Genomic DNA, 26221 nt, shown 5'->3' on the forward strand with positions numbered 1-26221 from the left:
CCCATAAAACACCACCTAAAGCAAGTTTCAAATATTTTTGGTCTAGATTATATTAATCAAGTCTACCTCAGTCCATAACCAGGAAGAATACTCACTGAATAACAATTTGCTCGCATCCCAAACTTTATCTGAAAATGTAAACAGCATTTTTAAAATAGGCTCTCCAGAAAACCAAGATAGGCCAATGATGAAAGCGTTACGGCTAAGGCAGTTAGAGCACCTTTATCTCATACTTACCCTGTCAGCAACATTCAAAATGCTTAGTGGTTACAGTGGGTCTGGCTTTGGGCTGGGTTCAGCTTCCTAGATGGATATGGAGTGTATTGGTTCTCCCTCTGGGATTGAGTAGACCAGCTGATAGCAGTTATAGTAAGTTTTTCTTAAATTGACCATGAAACAAGAATTAAGAAAAATGAAAAAATGCAGCAGCTTTTATTTATGTCAAAAAATCTGAAGCTGTTGATTAGGGTAACAGAGGTTAGAGGTAGCTGTAACGTCACATGCATCAACAGGTACGTTCTCAGGTAAGATAAACCTTGCTAGAGCAGACCAGACTAACTCTTAACTAGCCTCCAATTTCAAATTGCGCACAGTAGGTAAAATATCATCCACATTACTGATCCCTGAAACAGAATGAAAAGCAAGACGGTAAGGCATATGTACCTAGAGCATGTTCAAGTCCAGCCAAAATTCTAACTTAAATGTTGGAAATACAGGTAGTGAATAAAATAAACTCCTCACACCTTTTAATGCTTTTGGAAAAAAACTCAACTTAGCTTATCTTATGAGTAGTATGATTGAATATATGCAACCCCACGTTCAATGAAAACAAAGTATTTTGGTCACTTCCTGAGGAAAGATGGAAAGGAGAGTGAGGCAAAAGTTAGCACCTTCCCTCACAGCCTCCTTGTGATTTAGCACACCAGCAGTAAACAAAACACTTGTTAGCTATTTAAAGTTTTAAGAGGAAGCATTGGCATGAAGATAATTACAACTGTTGCAAATCTTACTCACCCAGAAGACAGAGCAAATCTTGAATGAGGGCTTGAAATGGTGGAAAGAAGCACTCGTGTTCTTCTAGCTTATTGATTATACTGAAATGTGCAGGTGAGACTGTCAGACACAAGGTGCAAGGCCATTTTAAGTTCATCTCCTTGGCCGTTTTGCCGTACTACGTCATGACTTTCTGAAAACACCACTACTTAGTAGTATATAAAACCATCTACACCAAAAATGTGTTCTCGAGTTCTGAAACCTGCAGCCAACAAGTGTGAGCTGTCAAAAGAGGATCTCTAATTTTGCTATTTATACCCTATATACATCCTTCCTTTCCTCTTACATGGCACCAGGTAATTTTTGGACTGGTACATTAGTCTATGTATGCTAAATATACTGCCTGGGGGTGGCTGACATAACTGCCTCAGAGGTGGTGCAAGGAATGCTCTATAAGCAGCTATTCTCTACTTAAAACTGCGAGGAGTGCAGAGAGGTTGAGGGAGTTAGTATTGTTAACTCAGCATGTGGCAGACCTGCTGCCTGCTGCCGTGAACTTTTCGTATGTCTGCAGAGCCCATGCTGAATGCAAGCTCTTATCGTCTGCCACCAAGTATATGTATGTTGTCATCTGTCGAAGACAGAGCAAGATTTGTCCCGTTCCCAAAATATTTGCAGGCAGCCTGAGGCATACGTTCTCTTAGCAACTAATACGCTTCAATATTACAGTTGAAACCTTGCAACACTTTCTCCTCCCCACCCACGTGCAGCATTTGCTTTGTCTCCTTATGAAACACACATCCTATTAAGGCTTATTTGATCCCCTTACATGCAAACCAACAAGGCGTTTTGGAACCTTCTGGCCTTAATTCTTCCTCTTTGCCAGCTTTATCCTTTCGAAAGTATTCAGGATTTGTTTCATGTAGTATAGTAGTAACTCCTTCACTGTCACAGCTCACGGACTTCGTAACAAATTATTAACGTTTCTTTCAGTATCAGTTTTAGCCAGTTCTCTCAATTACTAAATTTGATGTTTGAAGAATGGTCACCAGTGGAACAGCCCCACATACCTGTGGATGTCTTGGGTCCCCAGAAGCTGTTGTACCTGCTCAGTCACGTTCTCATTAATTATGTCACACAGTTTCCCAACAGTATCTACTACCACAGTGGGTGGAGCTGAACTGTCTGTGGAAAAACAAACACTTCATGTTTCTTATCACAGTAATAACAGGAAAGTATTTTAGACACAATCCAATTCTTACAGGTGCCCAGATTTTATTCGGTTTTCACACATCTAGGTATACAAGTTCCATCATTCGCAGAAAACAAAGTGCCTATGGTCAGAAAGAAACTAACGTTAGCTAGGAATGGTGAATCTCTCACTAATCCTTTAATGGCTAAAAAACTTGTCAGAGCTGCGTATTTTCACAGCAGAGATGGTATTAAATTGCACCCTACAATGTCGGTGGAAATCGGCCAAATGAAATTACATACAGAGACAGGGTTATTCATTAGGTTCCTGTAACACAGCAGAAGCACGGGATAGGGGCTAGGCCACCACGGAACCTGCTCAATAAATACTTTGTTAACAGCCAGAACTTGTTTTGGTATTGGATTTTACCTGCTTTGACTGCTGTGATTGAAGGTAAAAGGCTCCTTGTCCTTTTCTCCCTCAATTTCAGAAGAACTAGGCTTGGAGAAGGCATCCTTTGAGCTCCATTAGGGAAACCGAGGCTTCCTCATCCCCTGTGCTGGCTGCAGGCAGGAAGCTGCTTCCCTCCTTGAATGAGGCTCAGAAGACCTTAGTAGTCCAGGAGCCTTGCTCTGGGGCTGCACAGCCTACAGCACAGCCAAACCTTTAAACCCATGAGCAGCAGCAGCTGCTGTTCTCCAGAAATACAAACCAGAAGAGAATGGGTACTGGGAAGTAACCAAGAATGCCTCTGAGTACTGGCACTTAGTTTTTGACAGTCAACAACAACTTTTTTTATGTTTAGCAGCATAAGAAGGAAGTTTCTGAGGACTGGACATAATTACACTTGAATGAATTACTGAGCAGAAATCTACAGCAAAGGTTGAGTTATTTTTTCTTAAACTTGGTATCTTTCAAGTAGAGAATGAAAGATGGCCAAGAAGAATTATGAAGTCAGCTCACAGGAAACAAAGCTTCGTGAAGAAAAAAAAAAAAAAATTCGATTTCATCTGTTATTCCTTTCTTTTGCCTCCCTGGTATTCCTCAGCAACTGCTAAAGGCTTACAAAAAATAATGGGGTTTTGCTATTTAAACCCCCAATTCGCAGTGAAGAATATACCTAGTTTACTCATTTCTCAGCAGCTCAACATATTTTCTATGACGAGATCAGCCTTTCACTTGTCATCTTCTTCCTTTGGAAATGGTCTGGACTAAGGCTAGGTGGTAAGTCTTTACCTAGCTCCAGGAGCTCATGGAGATTTCTCATAGCGTTGGTCATTTCCCCAAGCTTTGTGTAAACCTCATTCATTCGCGGATAAACGCCATTCAGAGAATTCACGTCAAACAACTTCTGGAAGTGAGAGACTATTGCAAACAGGGTGGGTAAGGACGGTGTCTGGCTGTTCTGTAGGACGCAGAAAGAATAATTCATCAATGTTATTGCTTAACAAAGCAAGGATTCTTTTAAACCGTGAAACATTCTTAAAACTAGTCTATGAAGAAAAACGGGTGTAACTTCCCTTCTTAAATCACGGCATTTCAAGTATTCTTAAACCTGAAGACATATTTTAAAGAGAGTTTTCAGACACAAATATCCAGCAAACCAAAAATACTCTTTTGAAAGCTTTCTCCTCTGTTGTAAGCAGAGAAGAAAGCTTAGCAGAGAAGCAAGTACATTTATGTATTCTGAGACTGAGAAACAGACAGAACAGGATAATACCTGAGACTACAGGGCAATGCAAATTCATCGTTGGTCAAATGACTTTGATCAAAGCATCCTCCCCAAGGTGATTTTATCCATTATGTTAAAACAGTCTTTGACTATTGAATATCTTCAAACAGCTATTTCTTAAACCCCGCAAGGCTTTCAAATGCGCAAATCTAATCACTGTGTGAAAATGCATTTAAGAATTCCGCAGTAACTTGTGTTCATAAACCCCTGGTAAGAATTACCTTCTCCTTATTTTCTATTTCTTCCAAAATGGCATCAACTATGAACTGGAGGTCTTCAACTCGTATGGATTCTCTGTTATCCTGTGGATCTGCAGTGTGCCAGGGCACCAATTCCAGAGAGAGTTTTCTCAAGGACCTATGCAAATCCTTTTAAAAGAAGGGAGGGGACAGAACTTATTTTAGTAACTCCTTAAAGTTGTTTTTATTATAGAAACAGGCAGATTTTCTGTTTCTCATAAGCAAAAACATCCCAGTACTGGAGACAATAAGGTTTTAGTTTTCATGGAATTTAAGCACTGTATCTTGCTTACATTCTTTGATTTAAAAAGAACACTGATTGATAGTCTAAAAATCAAAGTACTTCATATATTATAGTTTCAGTGAAATAAGAAGTGTTGGTCACAGAGAGTTTGGTTTTAAACAAAATTACTTCACTTGTATTTAGGTCAAAAAGTTACTGTTCTGGCACAACAAAAGGAAGAAAGAGAATGCATCGTCATTAATGTGTGAAGTACACAGACTCTAAAGCTTAAGTGTCTTCTCAGGGACTCAGTCAGTGAACAAAAACATTTAGACGATATACACAGAAGAATTTCTCTGGCCTGTAGCACACTGCACATTTTTCACTTCACTGTGGTTTTAGAGTGGTATATAAATGGACAGCAGAATTATTTTTAAAATTCAACACCAAGTCAGGCAATAACAAAAGCTACACACAGGAAAAAAAACCTACATGTAGGGAGAGGCCGAGGGGTGGTCAGCAGATTAAAGGAGGAATATAAAGCCAAGTACAATAATGCGTTACCTTTAGGGCCATTAGCTGATCTGCCCACATTTCTATAGTAAGCGGAAGGTGCTCAAATCCACATTCCTGTCCATTCTCTTTAATATAATTTTGCACTGGCCCTTTACTGCGCCTGTATATTAATGGAGGAGCTCTTGGACTCCGCAAAATAGAATCAATATGGGACAAAACCTTCAACACCAAATAACAAAAGTTATTGCTCAAATATGTATGACATTTTATAATAAAACCCCTCCCCACCACAGTCATGATTGTCTAAACATTAAATCATAAATAGCTCCAATAAGTTACTATGGATGAATTTTACAGATGCATTCAATATGTAATAGATTCAAAGATTTAAAAATGTAATAGCTAGAAGATATGTAAGAGTAATGCAAATATACTTCCCTTCGAGGGATATATATCCACTTGAGGCATTGTTACTTCCACAATTTACATTTTGCTAAGTTTTATTATATTTGCTTTTTTTTTTTTATTCAAAGAAAAATAAAAGCCACTATCTCTTCAGGCATGTTTAAAACTGTAACATAAGGATCTGTTTTGCTCAAGACCTTGAACCCTGTCCTGGAAAGACTTCAGCTAAATCACTGATTTGATGTTTGCCAACCTAGTCTCTGCTTCCTTGCTGTATTTTCAGGTAGTTTACACTAAGATAGAACAACTAAGAACAAGCCTACATTAACTGCCAAATTCAGAACATTACACATCTTGTGTAGAGGACTTCATATGAACTCTTAGCTTCAAAATAGCATGCTTCAGTTTACACAGTTAGACAAAACTCATGTATTATATTTCATGTGCTAGATACACACAGTACAGATAAAATTTGCATACCTGTAAGTATTGCTGGCAAACTGCCTGCAGCTGATCTACTCCTGCGATACTCTCAGTTTCTTTCTTTTCTTCTGTTCTTTCTCCGGTACTACTCCCTGAAGATCTACGCGCCAAATACATACCGTGGGTTACACAAGTAGCCTTAGCAGGAGATACTACTTTCAACTTGATTAAAGAACCAGGTATGTAGCACGTACACTTACACCTACGAAGTAAAATCTCCATTTGATGATGCCTGCTAATGGAATTCCATCAACTGAACCAGCTGAAGAATATAATACCTAATGTAAATATAGTTAATTTATGTCTAGTCTCCAGGTTGAGGTTGTTCCAGAGACTAGAAGGGACACCACCAGATGTACAGTTGTTCTGTTACCAGAGGTTCTACTACAGCTGAAGACTTAAAATCCAGAATTTTACTCAAAATTTTATGTCAAATTCTAAGCTCACAGTTTTTATCTGCTTCTGCTTCAACACCTTTCCTGGCTTACTATATATAGCTCACTACTTGTCAAATCTAAGATGACTTTCTCTAAAACTACCATCTAAATCATACCCACTGAATGAGAGAAAAGACCATTTAAATATACACGATGTAAAATGAAGAACTGAACATTTTTAAAGTTTAAGTGATGTCTTTTTCAGGCTATAAAATATTTAGCATTCAGTATACACATGCACAAATGATTAAGTGAAATTACAGATAAAAACACTTTGTCAATATGGGATCTCTAATACCTTCAATGTATTTTCTTAGCAGTGTTTCAGAAAAAAACTAAGTCAATTTCTAAGAATAATATGGACATAACTTCAGTAGCTGCAACATTTTGCCAACTCGTACTTTCTCATTCATAATCCATAATGTAACCCGTAGCTTTTTTTATAGCTCAGGGAAGCAGCAAACAACAGAGTTTGGTCCTTCCTTATTGCCTGCGATAGCACTCAGATCAAATCCAGAAAGAAAAAAATGAAATAAAAGAGACACACTGCTGTGCCCCCATTTGGAGACCATGCCATCATTTCAGAGATTCACAGGGTGTCTTCGGAGATGCGGTAGCACTTGCTGCCCATAACCAGGCTCCGAGGAAGGGTGATAAGGTCCGTGCTTTATAAGCTACTAGCCACATTACAGGCTACAGAGTATCTTTGCCTTAAGAAGTTCAGAGGATTCATGAAAGTTTCTGAAGAAATACACTTACTGGATAGTTTTCTTTAAAGTTTTCTCTAGTTTCTTCACTTGGTGCTTGTAAAGTTTTAATTCCTGTGCAGTTGGTCTGTTAGAAAGAAAAAGTACTGTATTACACATCTTGCATTTGAAGGTATCTACAAAACTCAGCCAAGCGAAAAAGTAAGAAAGCTTTGCCAGTGCCGCAACATCATTCTGGAAATTAAATTCTGCAACATTTCTACATGGCAACAACAAGAAACAGCAAAATAACCATTAGCAGTTGCTGTTATTAACAGCGTAGGGAGGAAAGGTTGACTGTTGCTGCCATATCTTACTTCTATGCATTGCTTTTAAAGGCAGATTTCATACTATACTTTTACAATTGCTGGTGCTTTCAGTTTCGTTCTTTGTAAAGCAAAGTCAACAAAAGTGCCCTTACAAAGAATATCCTTCCTCACCTTATTTCCAAATCTTTCTTGAGGCTTATATTTTCAAGAAAAAGCTGTTCATTCCTGGCTTTTGTTTCAACGAGTTGTTTCTGGAAAGACTGCAACATAGACTGTGTTATTTCTTTTATTTCACTCGTTCCATAATCAATGAGCTTGAACACTTTAAAGTACCTATGTGTTAAGAAGGGTTCCCATTTGCCTATATAGCAAGACAGCACAGATGCAGAATTAGTCGACTAAGATCAAGAGCCTGCTGCATTAGACTGCAGGTGGAGAACCTGTGGTTAAGGAGGTCTATTCAGTCCCCAGCAAAGGCGACTCATAACATAGTACCAGATCTTTGCATAAAGACAGAAAACCCTGCCCAGAGAGGTTACAAATGATAAGAACAAGGGGATAGAAATCAAACACATATATGTTTCAATGTGGCTCTTGAAGGGTTACCATTTAGAGATCTGCACTGACTTATTCTTAGCAGTTCCATACCGTGAGCAGTGCTCTATAATTAGGAGTAGCATCTAGATTTAAGAATTCTTCCTTGCTTTTTGCTTCTCGCTGTACCTGGTCTTCATCTTTTTTATATTGCCTATTGGGAAAAATAAATTGTTTCAGCTTACTGTAATTCGATTACCTCGGAGATCTAAGTTGGCTTAGTTAGCAGCTATGTATGATAATAATGTTTCCATGAACTGCAAAGTAAATAGAGTAGAAATTCTGCCTTAAGATCCACTGCTCTTCTCTATTATTTCTGGGAAGCTGTTTCATATACTAATTAAGTGCACTTATTCCTTGAGACAAATTCCAGTACAAGCAAATCCCGTTTCGGTTTTAAAGATAATAATCTCAAATTATAGGAATGTCTCATGTATCTGGTTGTTGCTTTGTACCATGTAGGCACTGCGATAGAGCTGAAAAGCTGGTATTCCTTTTGTTTAGGGAGATCAGTTGACTGAGCACTGCTAATGCAGTAATTCTTCTGCTTGTGAACCATGACAGAAGGGGAGGGGAAGGGAAAAAAAATTAAAAAAAAAAGAAAAAAGAAAGAATTACAGCTCAAGTGTCTAAATATCCCCAAAACTTCCTAGCTGTTCTGGCCTCCTGACTGAGCAGTTGCTTAGCCTGACTGACAGCTATTCCCCAGATGAATCCAAACTTCCACGACCATTACAATCCTTTGCTGTTTCTTACATGCTAGTGACATCTGGAACACAGAATATTTACCATTACAAGCTTTAAGAACAGTAAGGAGTAAGAAAATTTTGAACAGTAAGCCATAAGGCACTAAATAAGACCTACCTTAGCTCCTTTTTCATTTGGCTAATTTGAGATTCGTAATAATCAATTAGACAAAGGAACCTGAAGAAAGGAAAAATGGTATTTTGAATTTCAGATATTCTCAAAAAAATCATGCCTGAAAGATACTGTGACCACCCCATAGGAACAGACCAGCTTACAGAACTGCACTGCACTTCAGAAGTGACTGCATCGAATACTGCGTTCTCTCTCGTATCAAACACACACAATCACCGTTTTCCAAAACAGAAAAGTAGGGACTTTAACTCTGTACTAGACTAAAAGTGGCAAAATTATTCAAGAGGAGTCAAAGCTAAAGCCTCCTCATCTTGTGACTATGTTTGCCCAGCAATCTGAACAGCGAGGCCACGCGAGTGCTAGGGCTCAGCGACTGTTGCGGGAGGTAGAGAACACAGGTCCCACCACATAGCCTGACAACATCCATCGCCAAAGAAACTAAAAGTGCTTTCAAAGTAAGTGGTTGCAAAAAATTTAGCCACAAAAAAACTGAACAGTTGAGAAACTGCCTTTCCTCTTGAGCACTCTGAGATTGTCTGTTTTGGAGAGAGAGGAGAAAGCACAGGGAACCAAATTCGGTGATCCTTCTCACACAGTGAGGGCAGGAGAAAAGGGCTGCGCACACACAACCCCTTTTAAATGCTTCCCAGGAAAAGGTTACTAGACAGGCCTGGAAAACCAGGCGACATCAGCACAATAAAGTGATGGCTACCTGAGGCCTAAGAATTGGCAAATCTCTGATTATAGCAGAACTATGGAGATCTTGCTGCAAGAGACATAGGCTTGGAATACTTTCTCAGAACTGTCACTGAAGTACCTGGGAAGCCTTACAGCAAGCCGACAGTCAGCAGTTGCAAAGACCAGTTGCACTTCAGAAGTGACTGCAAACTGGACAGTTGGGGGTTGTTTTGGGGGGGTGGGGGTTGTTGGTTTTTTAATTTACATTTTAAAATGTCAGAACCCCAGGATGAGATCACCCTAGCAGATACTGCAGTTCTGGAGTAGAGTGAATCATTCCCTTCTCTTTGCTGACACCTAGTGTATCCAGGGCCTGATAATTTTTTACTTTCTGCCACAGATTTATCCAGCTCGCATTTATTATACAAGACAAAATTACTGCACTGATGTACCTTTACAAGAATTCATATTTCAGCTTGCACTCCTAAGGTCTCCAGCTTTTTTTTTTTTTCACATAAATATCGAGAATAGTTAGTTTAAAATCCATTTCTTCATTTAATGTTACAGATCATTCACCAATATAAGAAAATTGCTTACTGCTGATCTAGAAGAGACTTGGGGGCTCTTTTGCAAAACTGACAAAACATTTTGTTTTGAGTGGCAACACGCCGTTGCTCCTCCATCCCAACTTTGCACAGCTCCTTCTGCAAACGGGCAATAATCTCTTCCTGTTCTTGCAGCTTTTCTTGCTGCTGTTGATATTTTGCCTGTGAAGAGATAATGGGACCATTATGAAATTATTCTAACCCACAAGCTGGAGACTGTACTGTACATGCCCAAGTAGGCACCTGGTCCCAAGGAAGCTTAGTACTTGGTTTTTAGCCATACTGAAGAGGCAGTAGAAGAAGGATACAGATATTTTCCTAAATTATTGCTAGAAAATCCTCTATGGATTGAAAAATCCTAGCTATAAATAGCGTATTAACTCTATGACTCATGTTTATTTTTATCAATGTAAATATTTTTAGAGCTTTTAAAACAAGTCAAAAGTTTGAATCCTCAGACAGCACTATCTGAATTACCTGTGAAATCTGTTGATCTTTTTGAAGTTCTTTGACTTGATTCTGTTGCTGGCAAACTTTAGCTATCGTCTCATCTTCCAGCTGACAAATTTTGGACTTAATGTTTTTCACCACATTTTCCAAATCATTAGCCCGTTGTTCTTCTCGAGATGCCCGACCTCGTTCCTGTCGCACCTCATCTCTAAAAAAAAATAAATAAATCCTTGATTTAAATTAAACTCATTTCACTAAATACAGTGAAGGAAGCACAGGCCTGATCAACATTATCTGATGACACTCAATAATAGCCTGTGGCAGCAGGTACGGGAAATATGCTGGTATGGGAAGCAGCAGCAGATGAAATAACGTAAGAGCTCAAAAGGCCAACATTGCTGCATATTGGACAAAAATCTCAGGGAAAGGGTCTTAGGCCTTGGGTGTGACAAGAGCTCCACCTGGCAGGAGATGGACACTGATACTACTTTTGCTTTGCATTAGCAAGTAAGTTTCTTCCACTGTGTCTTACCGAAGATAATGATTAGCCTCCATAAGCCCCTGCATCATTTTCTGCTGTCGGTCAGTGTCTTCCACCAGCGTTTTTAATGCAAGTCTTATTCCTAGAGAAGACTGACTGTCTAAGACAATCATATCTGGAGATACATAAAATAAGCAAAGTCATAATGAAAAGCTTTTAATAGCTGAAGAAGATCGCATCTCTGCTACCATTTGGAAGTGATGGCTTTAGAGATGCCTTATGAACTTAGGCTTACTATTTCCAAATACAAAACCTTGTAAAATTAGCATTTCCTTACCTGATATATTTCTGCAGCTTTGGGGGGCAGCAAGACTCACCGGTTTCAACCCACGACGCACTAATAGCTTGTTTAAGTTTTCCCATTCTGCCTTCTCCTGCTGCAGCTGGGAGAAGGGGAAGAAGAGACAGAAACCTGAGTTCTCAAGATAGCTCAGGGTCTCCAGTCCTTCCTGTTGTGCTGGCAGTGGAGGATACCAAATGCCCCCAAATAAAAACAAACAAACCCCAAGCCCCCAAGAGGCCCCAGCCACTATAGGTGGGCTATATAGAATCTGCAAAAAATCCCGGGAAAAAGCGTACTTAACAATATACAGAATACTCCGTTTTCCTGATCACTATTGGAAGGAGAAACATGTGCAATGAGTAAAATTTACCTTTTTAAAAAACCCAGGCAACAGGCCCACGGGTAACTCCAACACACCGGGGGTGCGGCGGGCCTCGACCCCCTGCCCCAGCCCCGAGAGAAGCCCTCAGAGGACCGAGTGCCTGCTTTGGGCGTTTATTGTTCGTTTTTTCCTTTTGTTCTGTTTTTAACCACCAAGCAGTAACAACAGCAACCTCAGGTCCACCACGGTACCTCTGTCATGGCGAGGGACTCCCGCTCTCGGACCGTCGGCGACGGGGACCCGGCCCCGCGCCGCCGCCCGCAGAGGGCCACCAGGACGCAGGAGAGGAAAGGGGCCGGTTACCAGGACGCGGAGCCTCAGCAGGCCCCGGGCGGCGGCAGGATGCAGCCTCGCACGGGGCCGCTCGCGGCGGGAAGGCGCGGAGCCGGTCGGGAGGGCGGTGGGCCGAGGCTAGGGTAACGGCCCGCCCGCCGCCGGCAGGGAGGGGAGGGGAGGGGAGGGGAGGGGAGGGGAGGGGAGGGGAGGGGAGGGGAGGGAGGCGGGCGGCCGCGGGGCGGCGCTGGCCGCACGCCGCCATTTTGAGGCGCGGGGAGCGGAGGGGGAGGAGAGCCCCGCGGAGGTAGGAGCGGGGCCGGGAGCGGCGGGGCGTGGGACCGGGTTCGCCCGATCGCCCGGCCGCGGAGGCCTGATCTCTCCTCAGGCGCCTGGGATCTGCCCTCCCTTGCCGCCCCGGGGACGACACGACATGCATCGCCTGGCGGCATGGCCGGGCCCGCGCGGGCTGAGGGAGCGTCTCCCCGGGCTCCTTGGAGACCGCCTGGCCGCGGCGGCGGCGGCGGCGGCGGCGGAGGAAGCAGACCGCGTGTCCGTCGGCGTGTGCTTCCGCCCGTTGCTGGGGGCTCGGCCCGGAGGAGGGGAGGGACGTGCCGGGAACCTCCCTAGGCGCCGGCGGGGCTCTGCTGCGTGGGGCTTGGGCTGGCGCGGCTCAGAGAGGAGTCGCGTGTGCTCGCTGGGCGTGGAGGATGACGGCGATCAGCAATAAGCTGTTCGAGGAGGGATTTAGAAAGGTGGCTGTCAGGACTTAATTTAAAAAAACCTCTTTGCTGGCAATAAGCGTGGGTGGTGGAGAGAAATTTGCCGTCTCTGGAGTTCATACGCTTCCCCGGGCACCCTCCGCCGCTGTCTGCCACCAGGCGTGGATTGGGTGGGTGCAGAGCGGTAATCCTATCCTATTTTTCAAAACAAGTCGTTCTGCATAGAGAAGTAAATCTCATTTTGGGCTGCTGACTGAATTAACAGAAAATGCAGCGAAGTGAGGCGGTCGGCGGTTAGTACAACTCCGTTTCCTCGGACGCGAGCCAGTGAGTGTTTGAGGGCCAGCTCTGCGGCAGGCATCTCCTGGTCATGTAGTAGTGTACGGCCTTCCCTTCCGACTCTGACGGTATCGATGTCCTTCAGAAAACATAAAGCTGGCTTAGAATTTGGGTTCAGGTTTGATTAAAAAAAAAAAAAAGTATATTACCACATTACCATGATATGTTTAAAAAAAAAAAAAAAAGAAATTGTGTGTTTTGTGTGTTCTGGCATGTTTCCTAACCCTTTCAGCATCAATCCTAAATTATCTGCTAAAATTCACGCAGCAGGGTTGCGTACTGCCACGGGTGATGCAGTCTCTGCGGGCTCTAGACATGCTCCAGGTGCCACCTCTTCTGGCATTTCTTTTTGTGCCCGAGGCCAATTCTTGCGTGTCTGTTAGCTGGCGGGGACAAGCGTGGGTCTGTCCTGAGCCCCTGGCACCCACTCCTTTGACAAGAAGGGGAAGGGGGAAGCACAGAAATACACCCCGCCTGACTTCCACCCTGTGCCAGGGGATGCGAGCCTTCACAGAAATCAACCCGTAACTTTAGGAACAACCAAAACAACCTCCTCGGCATTTATTAGGTGGTGTAGACTGCTCACTACTGTGATAATTAAATCCTTAGATCGTTAAAACAGTTTCACTGTTTTTAAAACTTATTTTTCAGTTTATGAACAGAAATGTGTGTAATGACTGACAAAACCACAGACAGTAATACAGCAGTGTACTTGAGCATGTTTTAAAATAGAAGCTTAAGACAGAGTGAAGGAGGTTTAATTTTTAAATGCACACTCCTCTGTTATGTTGAAGAGAGACCCTGGAACTTACAACTTCACTTTTAATTCATTTTTCAGTGAAAAGTACAATTTATCAAAAATTCTCTTATTTGCACTTACTTAAATTATGCTTATTGATATGCATAGACAATGCAGATAGCTCTTAACAAATTAATTTGTTTGGTAAAAATAATAAATTAAAAATAAGTCAGCAGTGTTGTAAAACACGGTCATGGTCTAAAAACCTCCCAAGTAAGAAACAAGTGATTTATTTGTGGTTCACATAGACTTTATGATGGGATTGCCAGGTCAAATTGCTAATATGATTGTTGAAAACTACTACAGTGGTTTAGAAAAACGAGTAGGTTGAAATCGTTGCCTGTGCTGTTTCACTTTCCCTGAGGTGGCAACTGTCCCTAGTGTGTTACGGTTTGTGACTGAGATGGGCAGCTCTGGATTTGGTTCCTGCTTTGGCCAAGTTGTCCATTTCTAAGCTTTTGCTCACAAGTTAAGCAAACCATTTTTCCATTAAAAAACTGACAAAGTTATGATGTGCTAATAAAGTTAGGATAAATTGCACTTACTAATTTTGTAAAAGAATACTTACATTTGCCTTTCTGTCTAAGAGGAAAAATTATGTTTGTACTTCATCATAGACACGGCAGTGCATGATAGTTCATGACACTTTTAAAAATGTTCTTTATCTTAAATGGAGAAAACGAGGAAAATTTAGGCCTCAACACTTATATGCTGCTATTCTGCTTTTCTTTTTTTCTTGCTGCTAATTGGATTAAAAGCCGTTTTGGTTACTATGGCATCCCGTGAGGAGATTACTGTCTGTGAAGATGAAGTAAGGTAAAAAATCAGAACTGTGGTATGAGCAGATTTGGAAAGATATCCACAGTTCCAGTGGTCATTTATGACTGTATTTGAACTTTAAAAATTACTTAAATGAAAGGATATCTTGCCAGATCTCCTCCCCTATGGGTGTTTGTGTGCGCAGAGTTGCATTTCTGAATGATGTAGGTAATGTTTATGAGAAAGATTACAGACAAATCTGTTAAAACAGATAATAGCTAAACTGGTCATCCTGACTATTTTTCAAGTTTAAAAGGCTAAAACACTTTCTCAGAGATCAATCAAAAACTGTATTTTAGCACCTGCCAAGAAATTGCAGAACTGTCCAGGAGCATCTGAATTCTAAGTATAATTTTGTAACCATACTGTCACCTGAGATGGAAGTTTTAGAGGTTAGATGGAGATATATATGTCTTTGTATGGTATTTGTCAAAGTGAGTCTGTTTAACTGTCTGTTTAGATTTTGTGATATTTTGTCATACTTGAATGTTTGAGAAACATGAAAATATAAGCAGTTCTGTATGCTTATTCTTTCAAATCTCTTTTTTCATTTGTAAAAAGTGACTTGCCCTGAAGCAGTAAAGCTTTGAATGATAGACATCAGTAATTGAACTCTTTCAATGACAACTAATTTACTTTGTCGGTTTTCCATAGGTCTCGGTACAGCCACTTAGAGAAGATGACAGATTTGGTGGCTGTTTGGGAAGTAGCTTTAAGTGATGGTGTTCATAAGATTGAATTTGAACATGGGACCACTTCAGGAAAACGTGTTGTCTATGTTGATGGAAAGGTGAAATTGCTATGTGCTCAAATTTCACTATGACACAGATTATATAAGTGCACTTCCATGCAACAGGTATCAGAACAAACAAAAGACTAATAAATGCAAGTGAGGTATATTCAGTTGATTAACTTTACCTAATTTAATGAACTGCATCATTCTTTTTTTCAGTTACAATTAAGGTGTGAATATTCATGAAGTGCTTTGCTGTCCTTGGGCAGACGCACTCTAGACATACAGAATATTGTTTATTCTGAAATAATAGTTAAGTATTGAGCTGTCTTCCTGAGTTCTAGTTCATTTTTTTTTTTATACTAAAACATGCATTCAGGTTTATCAATTAATACCCATTGTCTTTGTTTTATTCTACAGGAAGAAATAAGAAAAGAATGGATGTTTAAATTAGTGGGTAAAGAAACATTCCCTGTTGGAGCAGCCAAAACAAGAGCTACTATTAACATTGATGCAGTCAGTGGCTTTGCATATGAATATACTTTGGAGATCAATGGAAAGAGCCTCAAGAAGTATATGGAGAACAGGTCAAAAATAACCAGCACTTGGGTACTGAGCTTGGGTGGTATGGACTATAGAGTTGTTCTAGGTAAGTAAACAATGAATGACTTCATGTTGCTGCCTTTGAATAAACTTGTATGCATTCAATAACTGGTAATTAAGAGAAAGCGCAGTTCAGTGGCTAGCACTGTTACGGTGTAAAATCCTGGGTGGCCTGGAACTTTGGAATGAGATGCCAAAGACAGTCTGAAAAATAATGGTCTTGTTACACCTGTGTAAGCCTGCTGTCAGTGTTCTGTTCTACAGCAGCATGGTCTAGATTTAAAAAAAGAGAAAAAAAGGTTGGAAGGAGTTATGGTTTCTGTATCCATAGAGCTGCCCTGGCAAGACAGTTCTCCAGGTGAAGCTTGTTGTAGAAGTGTTACCTGTGATGTGATCAAACCCGCTGTGTGTGTACATTTGTTGAGCAGGTAACCAGGCTTTCCTTCCAAAAACCGTAAGCCAAAGCCAAGGAGTCTTTAACTGAGGAAGTGGGACAGTGTTATTCTACATTTTTGATAGATTAACCGGCATCTTTTTTTCTGCATCACTTCTTAACTACAAATTTAATCTAAAATCTTCAGATGACTCTTTTCACTTTCTTAATAGCAAGGCAATACATTTCTTCTCTTCTGTCCCCCTTTCCCAAATACATTACAAGCAGATGGGAGGAAGGGATCCCCTGAGGAATTTGTCCGTGGCATCTAGAGGGAAAATTTTCACTTAGGTATTGCTGTATGTTTAGAGCTGAAGACAGGAGATCTTGGGCTATGATTTCTTCTTAAGCCTCAGGACTTTTAATCTCCCTACGCTTACTTAAAAGGCATGCAGTGTTCAGCTCTCTACTGATGTCCTGTGGATGACAGTGTCAGTAATGTGAATTCTAGAGCAAAGTAATTTAAGGAGGATGTACTGGGAGAAGTAAAAGAATATTGTTTCATATGAAAAAAATCTAAGATTCGTATTGAAAGTGGTACTTGGGTTTTCAAGGAGATTTTAAGAATACAAACAGTTTGATGGATGTTAAGTAATGCTGCTTTTGAATTAAACCAACCTGGAAAAAATGTTAGAGCTTCATTGAAACAGCTCTCAAATGATTAGCAGAAATTACTTCATTTTTCTGGCTTCAAGGTTTTCAGTTTAAGAATGATTTTCAGTTTAACATCTCTGACGATATTCAGAACAACCCAGTGTTAACAGCCAGGTCTAGGGAGAGGTAAAAATGTATGTTCATAGCAAAAGTTTTTTGCCCATTGATGACAGAGCCTCCCATCTCTCCAATGTAAGAACAAAGCCTGTAGCCCAGGTACTATGGCTAATTAGGAACAACTTTGGGGAATTGAAAGTAAAATTCAACAGTAAATTTTTAAAATTCCTAGATCTTCCTGTCTGTAGGGGGAAAAAAAAAATCTTGTTCTTTCTACTTTTTGATTTCTTTTTCCTTCACAGAAAAGGACACTATGGATGTGTGGTGCAATGGCCAAAAAATGGAAACAGCGGTACGTGATCATTTCCAAAGGCTTTTCACAGGCTATGGCTAGATAACCACAGCTTAGCAAAATAAGCCAGAGGGGCATGTTACCTCACTTTACCACTCATACCAGAGTATGAGCGTATGCCTAAACAGTCAGTACGCTATTAGTCTGTTCCAAATGTCCTTCACTATATCTTAAAATTGACAGTATTTCAGTTAGGATGCCAAACATCTATCTATTTAAGGATAAACAATGCTTTTGTTTACACTTTTTAGACAAGCAAAATAAATCTTCTCGGTTGGTTGTCCAGGGTTTTTGGGGAGAGAACTTTCAGGGGAGTGGGAGGGACTTGAGTTTGATGCATAGTGTAGAGCCATCTCATCCAAACCTGCTTGTGTCAGTGGTGACTGAGAATTGAACACCTGTAGTCTGTTATGACTTACGATTTTTTTCCACCTAGAGATGGTCCCTAACACTTAGGGCTTAAGAGTCTCGTTGGAACAAATCAAATCTTTTGTCTTTCTGTCACATCTGCATTAATTTTTAGAGCAGGTTGACAGCTAGAAGGCTTGATCTATTTGGTGTCTTTTTATATTATGATGGCTTTCAATACGCATACTATGTAGGCTACCCCATCCTTGAAGGATGTGCCTTCTCACCAGAGTTGTCACTGTGATTACTACTGCCACAAGTAATCCCCTGGATGAGTACAAGTTGTAAAATCAACAGTTTTGGTGTACTTGAGAATAGGATGAAAAGATTCACCAAATGTTTCTTTAGTAATCAGTGGAAGAAACGTCCTCTCTCAGTGAACAAGAACTTCTGCTTTTGATGGTTCTCAGCCTTTTCTATAATGTAATAAATGCACTAGGAGATATTCTTTTAAGCTGCAAGTACAGGTTTTGTTGTCAAACTCTGCTTGCATTAGAGCGGCACACAGATTTTTCTCCTCTCCCAAAGATGATGACAAAAATAGACATGTATGGCAAAATCCGTAATAGGAAATTACATAACTGCAGCAGGAGCTGTGTATCCAAAATACACAGCTGTTAGACTCAATTTGGGGATCTCGTTGTCCTTTGTACCACTAAATCCTGCACGGTTTACTGCCATTTCAGCACAGGTTTGTGTGGTACTTATTGGCTGTACTGCACAACTCGGAAGGAAACTCTTTTCTATTTTTGTTTTACTGATCAACGATATTAATTCACAAACTCCAACTTTATCATTTCTGATTATGTGAAATTTTGATTGTTATCTAATACCCACAAATCTTTAACTGGACGCCTTGACAAAGCCCTGTCCGAGATTCTGCAGCTTAGTTCAGCATTTGCGCTGCATTTGTTGCAGGTACCTACGGCTGCTCTAATTGTGGGAACTACAAGTGATCTTGACGTTGGAAACAGTCTGATGCACTCAAGCTTTTATTTTACTAAAATACCACATGTCTGGTTTTATTCTTGTCTCTTTTCTCCCAGGGTGAATTTGTAGAAGATGGGACTGAAACTCACTTCAGTGTTGGTAATCACAGCTGTTACATTAAGGCTGTCAGTAGTGGAAAACGAAAGGAAGGAATTATTCATACCCTTATTGTGGATGACAGAGAAATCCCAGAGGCTGTGGAGTAGCCTCTAGTTAACTGATTATTGTAGGACTAAGATCAGGAATTTTCAATTACTGTGGTAATTATTTTAATATGTACTACTTGGTACAATCTAGTTTGTGCTGGGTTTATTTTCTAGTTTCTGTATATGAAATTATTCTTTTTGAGAACCAAATGAAAATAATTATATACAGCCTCTTACATTACCAGTTTTTTAAAAACTATATATACATATATTATATCACTAAGTGCAGAGAGCACAGGTGAACTTAAGTAGAAATTATATACTAGAAAAAAAATCTCGCTATAATAAAATGCAAGATGAATATTCAGTAAGACTGAATCCTTATAAATTGCGGGTGTATGTGGAGGGAGGAGGAAGCATGTGCTGGGCATTCGAGTAAGCTGTTAAAATTTTCTCCGTAGTTATTTTTTCTATTAAACTGACTTCCAACGTTTTTCAGATGCAGTTAAGAAGAGTTACAAAGTTAATAAAAAGCTTATTAATGAAATACATTGTACTTGTGTAACAGTATTAAAATAATACTGCACTATGAAAACTGTTCTTTATTCCGAGTAGGAGAAAAGGTGTTACATTGTGCCAAAAAAAAAATTCTTTGCGGCTTTCTGAAAACCCTTGCTTGTTAGAAATTGTTGCAGTAGTTCAGAAACTCTGTACAGATTTTTTTCAAAAAAGAAAACAGAAAAAAAAATTCCTGCCATGAAACTCCTTTAAAAAAATGACACCTCTTGAAGCAAGCTGAAATAAGAGCTTATTCTTGTTCAGTGCTGCCTAACAAACCTTAAATCTACAGCTGTGTGTTTTCCTGGCAGTAATGTGTGAATCAAGAAACATGAGGAAAAATGGGACAGAAATAGAGGAAAAGAATTGGTTGCTTAAATGGAGAAGTTAAAATAGAAATAGACTAATTCTGTTTCCAAACTTCCAGCATACTATCTAAAACCTTGGGATTTCTGTGAGAACAAGACTCGTGTGTTAGATGGTTCTTACAAGTTCATGGGGGGGCTTTCCCATTTAACATTGCACTAGAGCATAGGCTCACACACCATAAAAGCTACCCTTTTGCAACAGTGTACACATAGCTAATCTTAAACATAATTTAAAAAAAATAGGATTATAGTCATTTGAAAGTTTGTTTTGCAATGGTTCAAAAAAATTTTCTACTTGCAACCTCAGAGTTCAGAATTAGGCTTTTATAATTTAATTTCTTTTGGACTTGTGAGTGGTTCCTAGCACTATGACTACTATCTTGGGAGTTGCAGATGCAGTACAAATGTGCTGGGAATTCATTAACAAATTATTTTGAAAAGGTTTTTTTAAACGCTAATTTCATCTATGTTTTAGGGTTCAGACTGCTCTCCATTAGCTTTACAAGTAGATGAAATGCTTTTCATATGACAATGTCGTTGGTTTTTAATAGTTTTACGCAAGCCTGCCTTCTCCCCAGATAATTAGTTTTAAGCGTAGATGACTTTTCAATCTAGAAGCAGACATGATATTGACAGATGAGCCTTTATTTCTGTATTACAGCACTGTTATAAGTCGTTTGGGTGTTTAGTTAGGGCCATAACTGGTGGTTTTAAATCCTTCAGATTGGACAAATCTGGTAGTAGCTTTTAGTTGGGGGCAATAGATTTGTTTTAAACCCTGCTAACGTCAGACATCGTTTCAGGCTTTAGTACAGAAAGTTTCAAAGTACCTGAGAGCTGGACTGAATCCCCTTTTACATTGAAATGAGTATAATAGCTCTTAGGCTTTTCCGTTTACTGGCTTCAGGTCACTACAGAAGCAATGTGGGGATATCTAGCTACAAGGTTGACACTGTAATCTTTAAAAGATATTGGTAAAGGTAGATTAATTGAAGAACAATTTCAAGCTATAGCTTGAACCAGTTCTCTACGACTTTGTAGCCTTTCAAAGATTGATTGACCACCACTGAGAAATCTGAAGCTCAAATACAGTCCAAGTCACGTTCTTAAGGCTATATGGAAAAATAACAGGTCAGCTGACAGTGTCATTCATACTTTTTATTTTGAATACATGTATGTAAAATGCTTGGAATCTCTAATAAAAACCATTAATAGAAACCGTAACAGCAACTACTGCTAGAAATCATGAAGTATTGCCTCACATTTGTCATAACTGTGTATTTAATAGCATGTCCCTAAGTGGGAAACAGCTTTCACCTGATACATTCACCTATTTAAGTCAAAAGAAAATTTAAGAATCAAAGGCACAACCAAGATTTCTTGGGTTTCACTAATAGATGCAATATCTCAGATTAAGAAAACATAATGACAGCCTACGCAAACATCGTCTATAGTCACATGCTCAGAACACTTTAAGGCATAAAGTAAATGACCAGGTAAATGCTAAACTGTATTTTGTGATGCTTTCCCTTCCGTTTCCATTCATAGATAATTTTGTTCTAATCTCCCTAAGGTATTGACTTACTTTTTCTGTTCACGGATATTTCAGATCACTTTGCACGAGGCACTTTGATCACAGCATGTTACCAGGTAAAGCATCCTCTTAAAATCTAAGTACTAGACTTTGTTCTGAGGGGGTCTTCATAATAGCTACAGTTCTGATTAATTCTTACTCAGGATGCTGCTGGTTTCCTCAGGGGGCCATATACCTCTCCCTCATTTGGGAACAGGTCAACAAGTATTGTGGAAGGGCTCCAGCACTGTTGCAAATAACAAAGGTGTCAGGATTGTTTACATCATCTACTAAGCTGTCATATACCTTAATGGCATCCCCCTCCACTGCCGGTGGCATAATGTAAGATGGCTTGCCTTTAGTGTATAAGCCTGTTAATACATCAGCCTCAAACACGTACATTTTAGAGTCTGTTTCCCACCTATCTTTACCCTCGATTAGGCTTTTCAGGTTCCGTTTAAAGTAGATGCCAGCTCCGTATTTTTGTTCTGGAAAAAGAAAGAAAAATTTTCAGAAGAAAAGAAAAAAAGCTTTTAACAATTGGTTCTTTCGGGGTGGTAGTACTAAGAGACTGCTTCTTGATTCAGTATTACATTTTATTTTACTGCTCAATGTGTGCCATCCTTTTGGAGGTAAATTTGCATTAAGTGGCTCTGATGCATGATGAGCAATGACAGGTGATGGCCATTCCGATTTAACTGCTACTCCAGTGACGACTGTTCAGATTTAACTGTTAATCCAGTGATAGAAACATCAAGGTATAATGTATCTATATAAACACTTCTGTCATCATGTATTAGGGACTCTGATAAGCATCAAAGAATGTAAGTTTTTAATAATGTAAACTACAAAAAAAGCTTTGGGATTTGTAAGAAAAATGCTGCATAAAAATGCTATTACAGTATCACATGGAAAAGTGCAAAGAAATTACATTAGACCATCATCCTATTTATTACTTTGAAAGTGTGAAAATATGCCACATACATTGCATAAACAAGGAAAGGCAAATCTCCACTTTTTGAACAGTTTCTTGCCTGAAATCCCAATTCTGCATTTGACAAGCAAAAATAGCACGCCCTTCACCTATCGGATGAGGTGCCAAATGCTTATTCTTTCCATTTCTGAAAACATCTGTCTACTACAATATTTCATAGACACCACAACTCTTTTCCTCAGTGTACTCTAAGAGTGAATGGCAGTCTGCTCAGTCAGATTATCTTCTGCCTCTGATCGCACCTGATTTGGGCAGGGGGTTAGGCTGGGTGACCTTCAGAAGCACCTTCCAGCCTTAATTATTCTGTGATTCCTTTGAACATGCTTTAAAGCATCAAGCTGCTGAATGCATGTTTGCAGCAAGTAAATAAGGATGTTGACTTTCATTAAAGAGTGATGCAATGAAATAAAACTTGGACATAGCATTATGTGTATATTAACAATTCTGTCAACAGTGTCTGGGTAGGCTAGAATCCAGGCTTATACTCCCAGAGCCCTACTGACTCTACAGTATCAGGAAGGAAAAAGGGGAAAATCTTACTGTAGATAAAAAAGTAAGCTCATATGACTCTAAATGCAGCTAAGAAACAGTTCTTGTTTAGAAATGCCATTTTTTCTGATTTTAATCCAACCTTAGTAGTCAGTCACTGTTTTGATTAAAGATGCCAAAGCAAGTTATTACCTGTTGGTGGGGAATACATCCTGTGAAATCCAGTGTGGCACACCGAGCTACAGAACTGAGCAGGAACATGCTGGTACAACTTGTGGGTTATTTTGGAGGTACCTTGTTTTTCTTCTATTTTTTTTTTCATTTGTTGGAATGCAGCAGATAAAAGAGGATTATATATCTTTTCAACCTGTAACATAAATAATAGTGTAGTATAAGCAAATGGAGACCAATAGCCATGAAATCCATGAATGCTCTTCTTCAGGCTATGTTCTTCAATGTAAGAACCTTTGATTTAGCTTGTATGCATTGACGGTGTAGCAGATAAGGTATGTGAAGCGTGCAACTGATCCACAGAAAAAGAAGCATGCCACTGTCCCATGCCTCTCAATGACATCCAGAATGGGGAATATATCTGAGTGTACTGATTTCCAGCACTTGAGTTGTGTTGAACAGATGGAGTATCAACCATACGTGAGAATAAGCTGTGTGAGTGCTTACAGCCTAATGTTGGAAAGAACGGCAAGTGTCCTGCAAGGCGTGGAGAACCTCAGCTCTCATTGATCAAAACTTTGCAGCTGTTGGGGAAAAAAGGATCCATAGATGAGAGGGCCTTTACGTTAGCTTGTGTCTCGAAAGCATGGCTGCATGCAGCGTAACACCACACAGAACTTCAGGCGAATTGGCTACGCTGCAGCTCTCACTCCCGTACGTGACTTGACCAGTGGGCCAGTCACAGTCCTATAGCAAAAGTCAGTACCAGTTGCCTCTTCAGCAACCTGCTCATGCCAGACTTCTGACTGCTCAGCTGAAAACAAGCAGGCGCTGAGGCACGATCAGGCTCTTGCTCTGTTAAAAGTCATTTAACTGAGCTATGACTGATCCTCAGTGCAGCACTGTTTTAAATGCTGATGTAGCTTTTGAGCCTCCACAAAGTCTTCAGTTCTGCAGATCAAAAAGCATTTGCTTTCATCAGGTTAGTATTTGCTATTATTTCAATGTTAAACACCTTTCTTGTATGAAAGGCCATTCGGCACATGGCAGTCTGGTTTCCAGTTACCCTCTGTTACTACTAGGCACACAAATCCCTGTTTACTTCCATATTTCTCTGTGTTGCATAGCCTCACCCTCCTCCTGTTCAGTAAAGCACTCATACCCAAGCAAGATCCCAACTTCAACACGCTACTAATCAGATCCTAACTCTGACAAATTCAGTTGCTAATTTTTGGTGTCAAGCTCACAAGAAGAAAACAGAGACACTGCATTAGTGTCCTGGAATATTGTACTCATTCTACCATACCAATCTCATATTTCTCTAGAGTCCTATAAAGGAATATGTGAAGCATGAAATAAGAGACAGAAAGTACAGTACAGTTAAAAGGACTTCTCAGAATTTAACCACACTTTTTGAGTGATTATTTGCATTATGTTTAAAATACTTTCTATTACATCTATAATAGACTACATGTATTTTACAGATGAGGCTGACTTGATCTTCATTTTTAAAAGCAATATATTGAAATAGTTAATCTGAGTTTTTTAAGCATATGTTAAACATGTTAGTTCTAATATATCAGCCGAGATTGTTTTTCCATGAATACCCTCTTTACCTTGAGAACATGAAGCCCAGCTTTTTCGAACTGTTTCTGTCTGTCTTTAAACTCCTGAAGGTGTGATTCCACCAGTGAAATCTGTCCGCATTTAGTAGTATTTGTCCTGTGAAGGTGTCCTTCTAAATGCTGACCTGCTTCTGGTTGGCCTGGATACAAATGAGGGAGTAAAGTTTTCATATATCACAGTATCTGAAGCAAAGGCAAGGAGGAGGGATCCAATACTTTAGTTTGGTAGTTTAGTTAAAAACAAAGAATGTTAAATATTCTCCAAAGTAATGCCAGAGGCTAATATTGAGAGGGACTGATATATATATATATTAATTTATTCTTTTTTTCTACATTTATTAAAAAAACCAGAGAGAGAGAATCACAGAAAAGCAATTTATCTTCTCCATTACATCTCTCCCCAGCCCAGCTTTCATATAATGGTATCTATATTGAATGATTAGACAAACATGAGGAAAAATGGATCACTCGGTAAATTTTGTAATGCCACTATTCTATCCACTGTTAGTGAAAGTCAAGGGCTCTGCAGAACAAGTCCATTGGTGGGTCCTGGTGGCCCAGCTGTAGCTAGCAAAAGAGCTCAGCCAAGGTATGTGTTAATTAAAGTGCAAATTTTGTAAGCCTCCAGTGGCCAGGCTTTAAAGTGAAACTGTCCTGAAGGAAGCCAGCATTACAGCTGGCTGTACAATGACAGCCAGCTCCTGTGTAACTGTGCCCTACTAGGAATATTGCCAAGTGAGTAACCAAAGCTAAGAAATGCTCTTTCAGGGGCTCATATGATAGAAGTACAGTAATATCGGTAATTAAAGCAATGCTCAGCATGTGTGTGAACTGAATGCACGTCTGTCCACTCTCAGCAATACATAGACATATGTTGCTTCATACTTGACCTTATTTAGGCACTTACTTAACATACCCATTAAGTACAGCAGTTCCTCTTGTTTGGCTGTAGTCTTCTCTTGCATACGAAGCAGTAATTTTTCAGCTGTGAGCACTGCATCAATCACAGCATCAGGAGGGCCCTGAAATTCCAGTCTTGCTTTTCCACCTCTCACTTCTTCTGATACACATACACTAGAATGCTGCTCTCGAGATAGTTCTGCAAACTCGTTTTTACCGAGGCTAAAAATGTAGTTGTTTTCAATAATAGCATGGTTACTTTCCTGAATTTGTACCACACTTTGGATCCACGATTCTGCTGCTTCTAATGCTGTACGTGTGTTCCCTTTAAGTTCAATAGCTGGTTCATTATTTGCAGCCTCTTTTACGCTTTGACTGCCTGACTCTGTACCTGGAAGAAAGATTTTTTTTTTTATATATATACACAAGTTCATTGGAAGAGTGAAGAACTTTCAAGTGCTGTCACAAATTCCTATATGTAATCCAAGATGTACAGTGCAAGAAACACACTACTCTTCTGGTACACTCAAAAAAAAGAGATTAGATAACAGGAGGTAAGGTTTCCAGG

The 26221-nt window shown here is 39.9% G+C and overlaps 3 protein-coding genes across 14 annotated transcripts in view; 1 reads left to right on the plus strand and 2 right to left on the minus strand.

Moving 5' to 3' along the window:
- Nucleotides 1-13: 13 nt before the first annotated feature.
- Nucleotides 14-12077, minus strand: CEP70 (centrosomal protein 70). 3 transcript variants are annotated; one of them, XM_075152833.1, is made up of 16 exons: nucleotides 11636-12041; nucleotides 11260-11365; nucleotides 10974-11097; nucleotides 10469-10649; nucleotides 9984-10153; nucleotides 8694-8753; nucleotides 7884-7983; nucleotides 7407-7495; nucleotides 6980-7054; nucleotides 5781-5883; nucleotides 4944-5114; nucleotides 4139-4285; nucleotides 3422-3590; nucleotides 2064-2178; nucleotides 1015-1094; nucleotides 14-623 (listed from the first exon to the last, which is right to left on the minus strand). In XM_075152833.1, the coding sequence occupies exons 3-16, from the start codon at nucleotides 11093-11095 to the stop codon at nucleotides 562-564; spliced, it is 1644 nt and encodes a 547-aa protein (XP_075008934.1). In that variant the 5' UTR covers nucleotides 11096-11097; nucleotides 11260-11365; nucleotides 11636-12041; the 3' UTR covers nucleotides 14-561. The 3 variants fall into 3 exon arrangements, with proteins under 3 accessions (XP_075008934.1, XP_075008936.1, XP_075008935.1); XM_075152835.1 differs by having other exon boundaries at nucleotides 11839-11941; XM_075152834.1 differs by lacking the exon at nucleotides 4944-5114 and having other exon boundaries at nucleotides 11839-12077.
- Nucleotides 12078-12136: 59 nt separating this feature from the next.
- Nucleotides 12137-21251, plus strand: FAIM (Fas apoptotic inhibitory molecule). 5 transcript variants are annotated; one of them, XM_075152839.1, is made up of 6 exons: nucleotides 12238-14596; nucleotides 15254-15389; nucleotides 15753-15981; nucleotides 16267-16363; nucleotides 17382-17431; nucleotides 18886-18922. In XM_075152839.1, exons 1-6 carry the CDS (start codon nucleotides 14553-14555, stop codon nucleotides 18888-18890), a joined length of 561 nt encoding a protein of 186 aa, XP_075008940.1. In that variant the 5' UTR covers nucleotides 12238-14552; the 3' UTR covers nucleotides 18891-18922. The 5 variants fall into 5 exon arrangements, with proteins under 5 accessions (XP_075008943.1, XP_075008940.1, XP_075008939.1 ...); XM_075152842.1 differs by lacking the exons at nucleotides 12238-14596; nucleotides 16267-16363 and adding an exon at nucleotides 12137-12227 and having other exon boundaries at nucleotides 18886-21251; XM_075152838.1 differs by lacking the exon at nucleotides 16267-16363 and having other exon boundaries at nucleotides 12242-14596; nucleotides 18886-21251.
- The window catches only part of PARP9 (poly(ADP-ribose) polymerase family member 9), a 542373-nt gene continuing 537190 nt past the window's right edge, over nucleotides 21039-26221 (minus strand). For 4 of the 6 annotated variants that reach the window (XM_075152825.1, XM_075152821.1, XM_075152826.1 and 1 more), the window contains 4 exons: nucleotides 25661-26044; nucleotides 24745-24893; nucleotides 23150-23324; nucleotides 21039-21962 (listed from right to left, as the gene is read on the minus strand). In XM_075152825.1, the coding sequence (XP_075008926.1) occupies nucleotides 21655-21962; nucleotides 23150-23324; nucleotides 24745-24893; nucleotides 25661-26044 (1016 nt within the window). In that variant the 3' untranslated portion in view covers nucleotides 21039-21654. The remainder of the gene's footprint in view (nucleotides 21963-23149; nucleotides 23325-24744; nucleotides 24894-25660; nucleotides 26045-26221) is intronic. The other 2 variants (XM_075152822.1, XM_075152824.1) reach the window with 1 other exon arrangement.

The sequence above is a fragment of the Calonectris borealis genome, chromosome 6, assembly GCF_964195595.1.
Source record: "Calonectris borealis chromosome 6, bCalBor7.hap1.2, whole genome shotgun sequence".
NCBI lineage: Eukaryota > Metazoa > Chordata > Aves > Procellariiformes > Procellariidae > Calonectris > Calonectris borealis.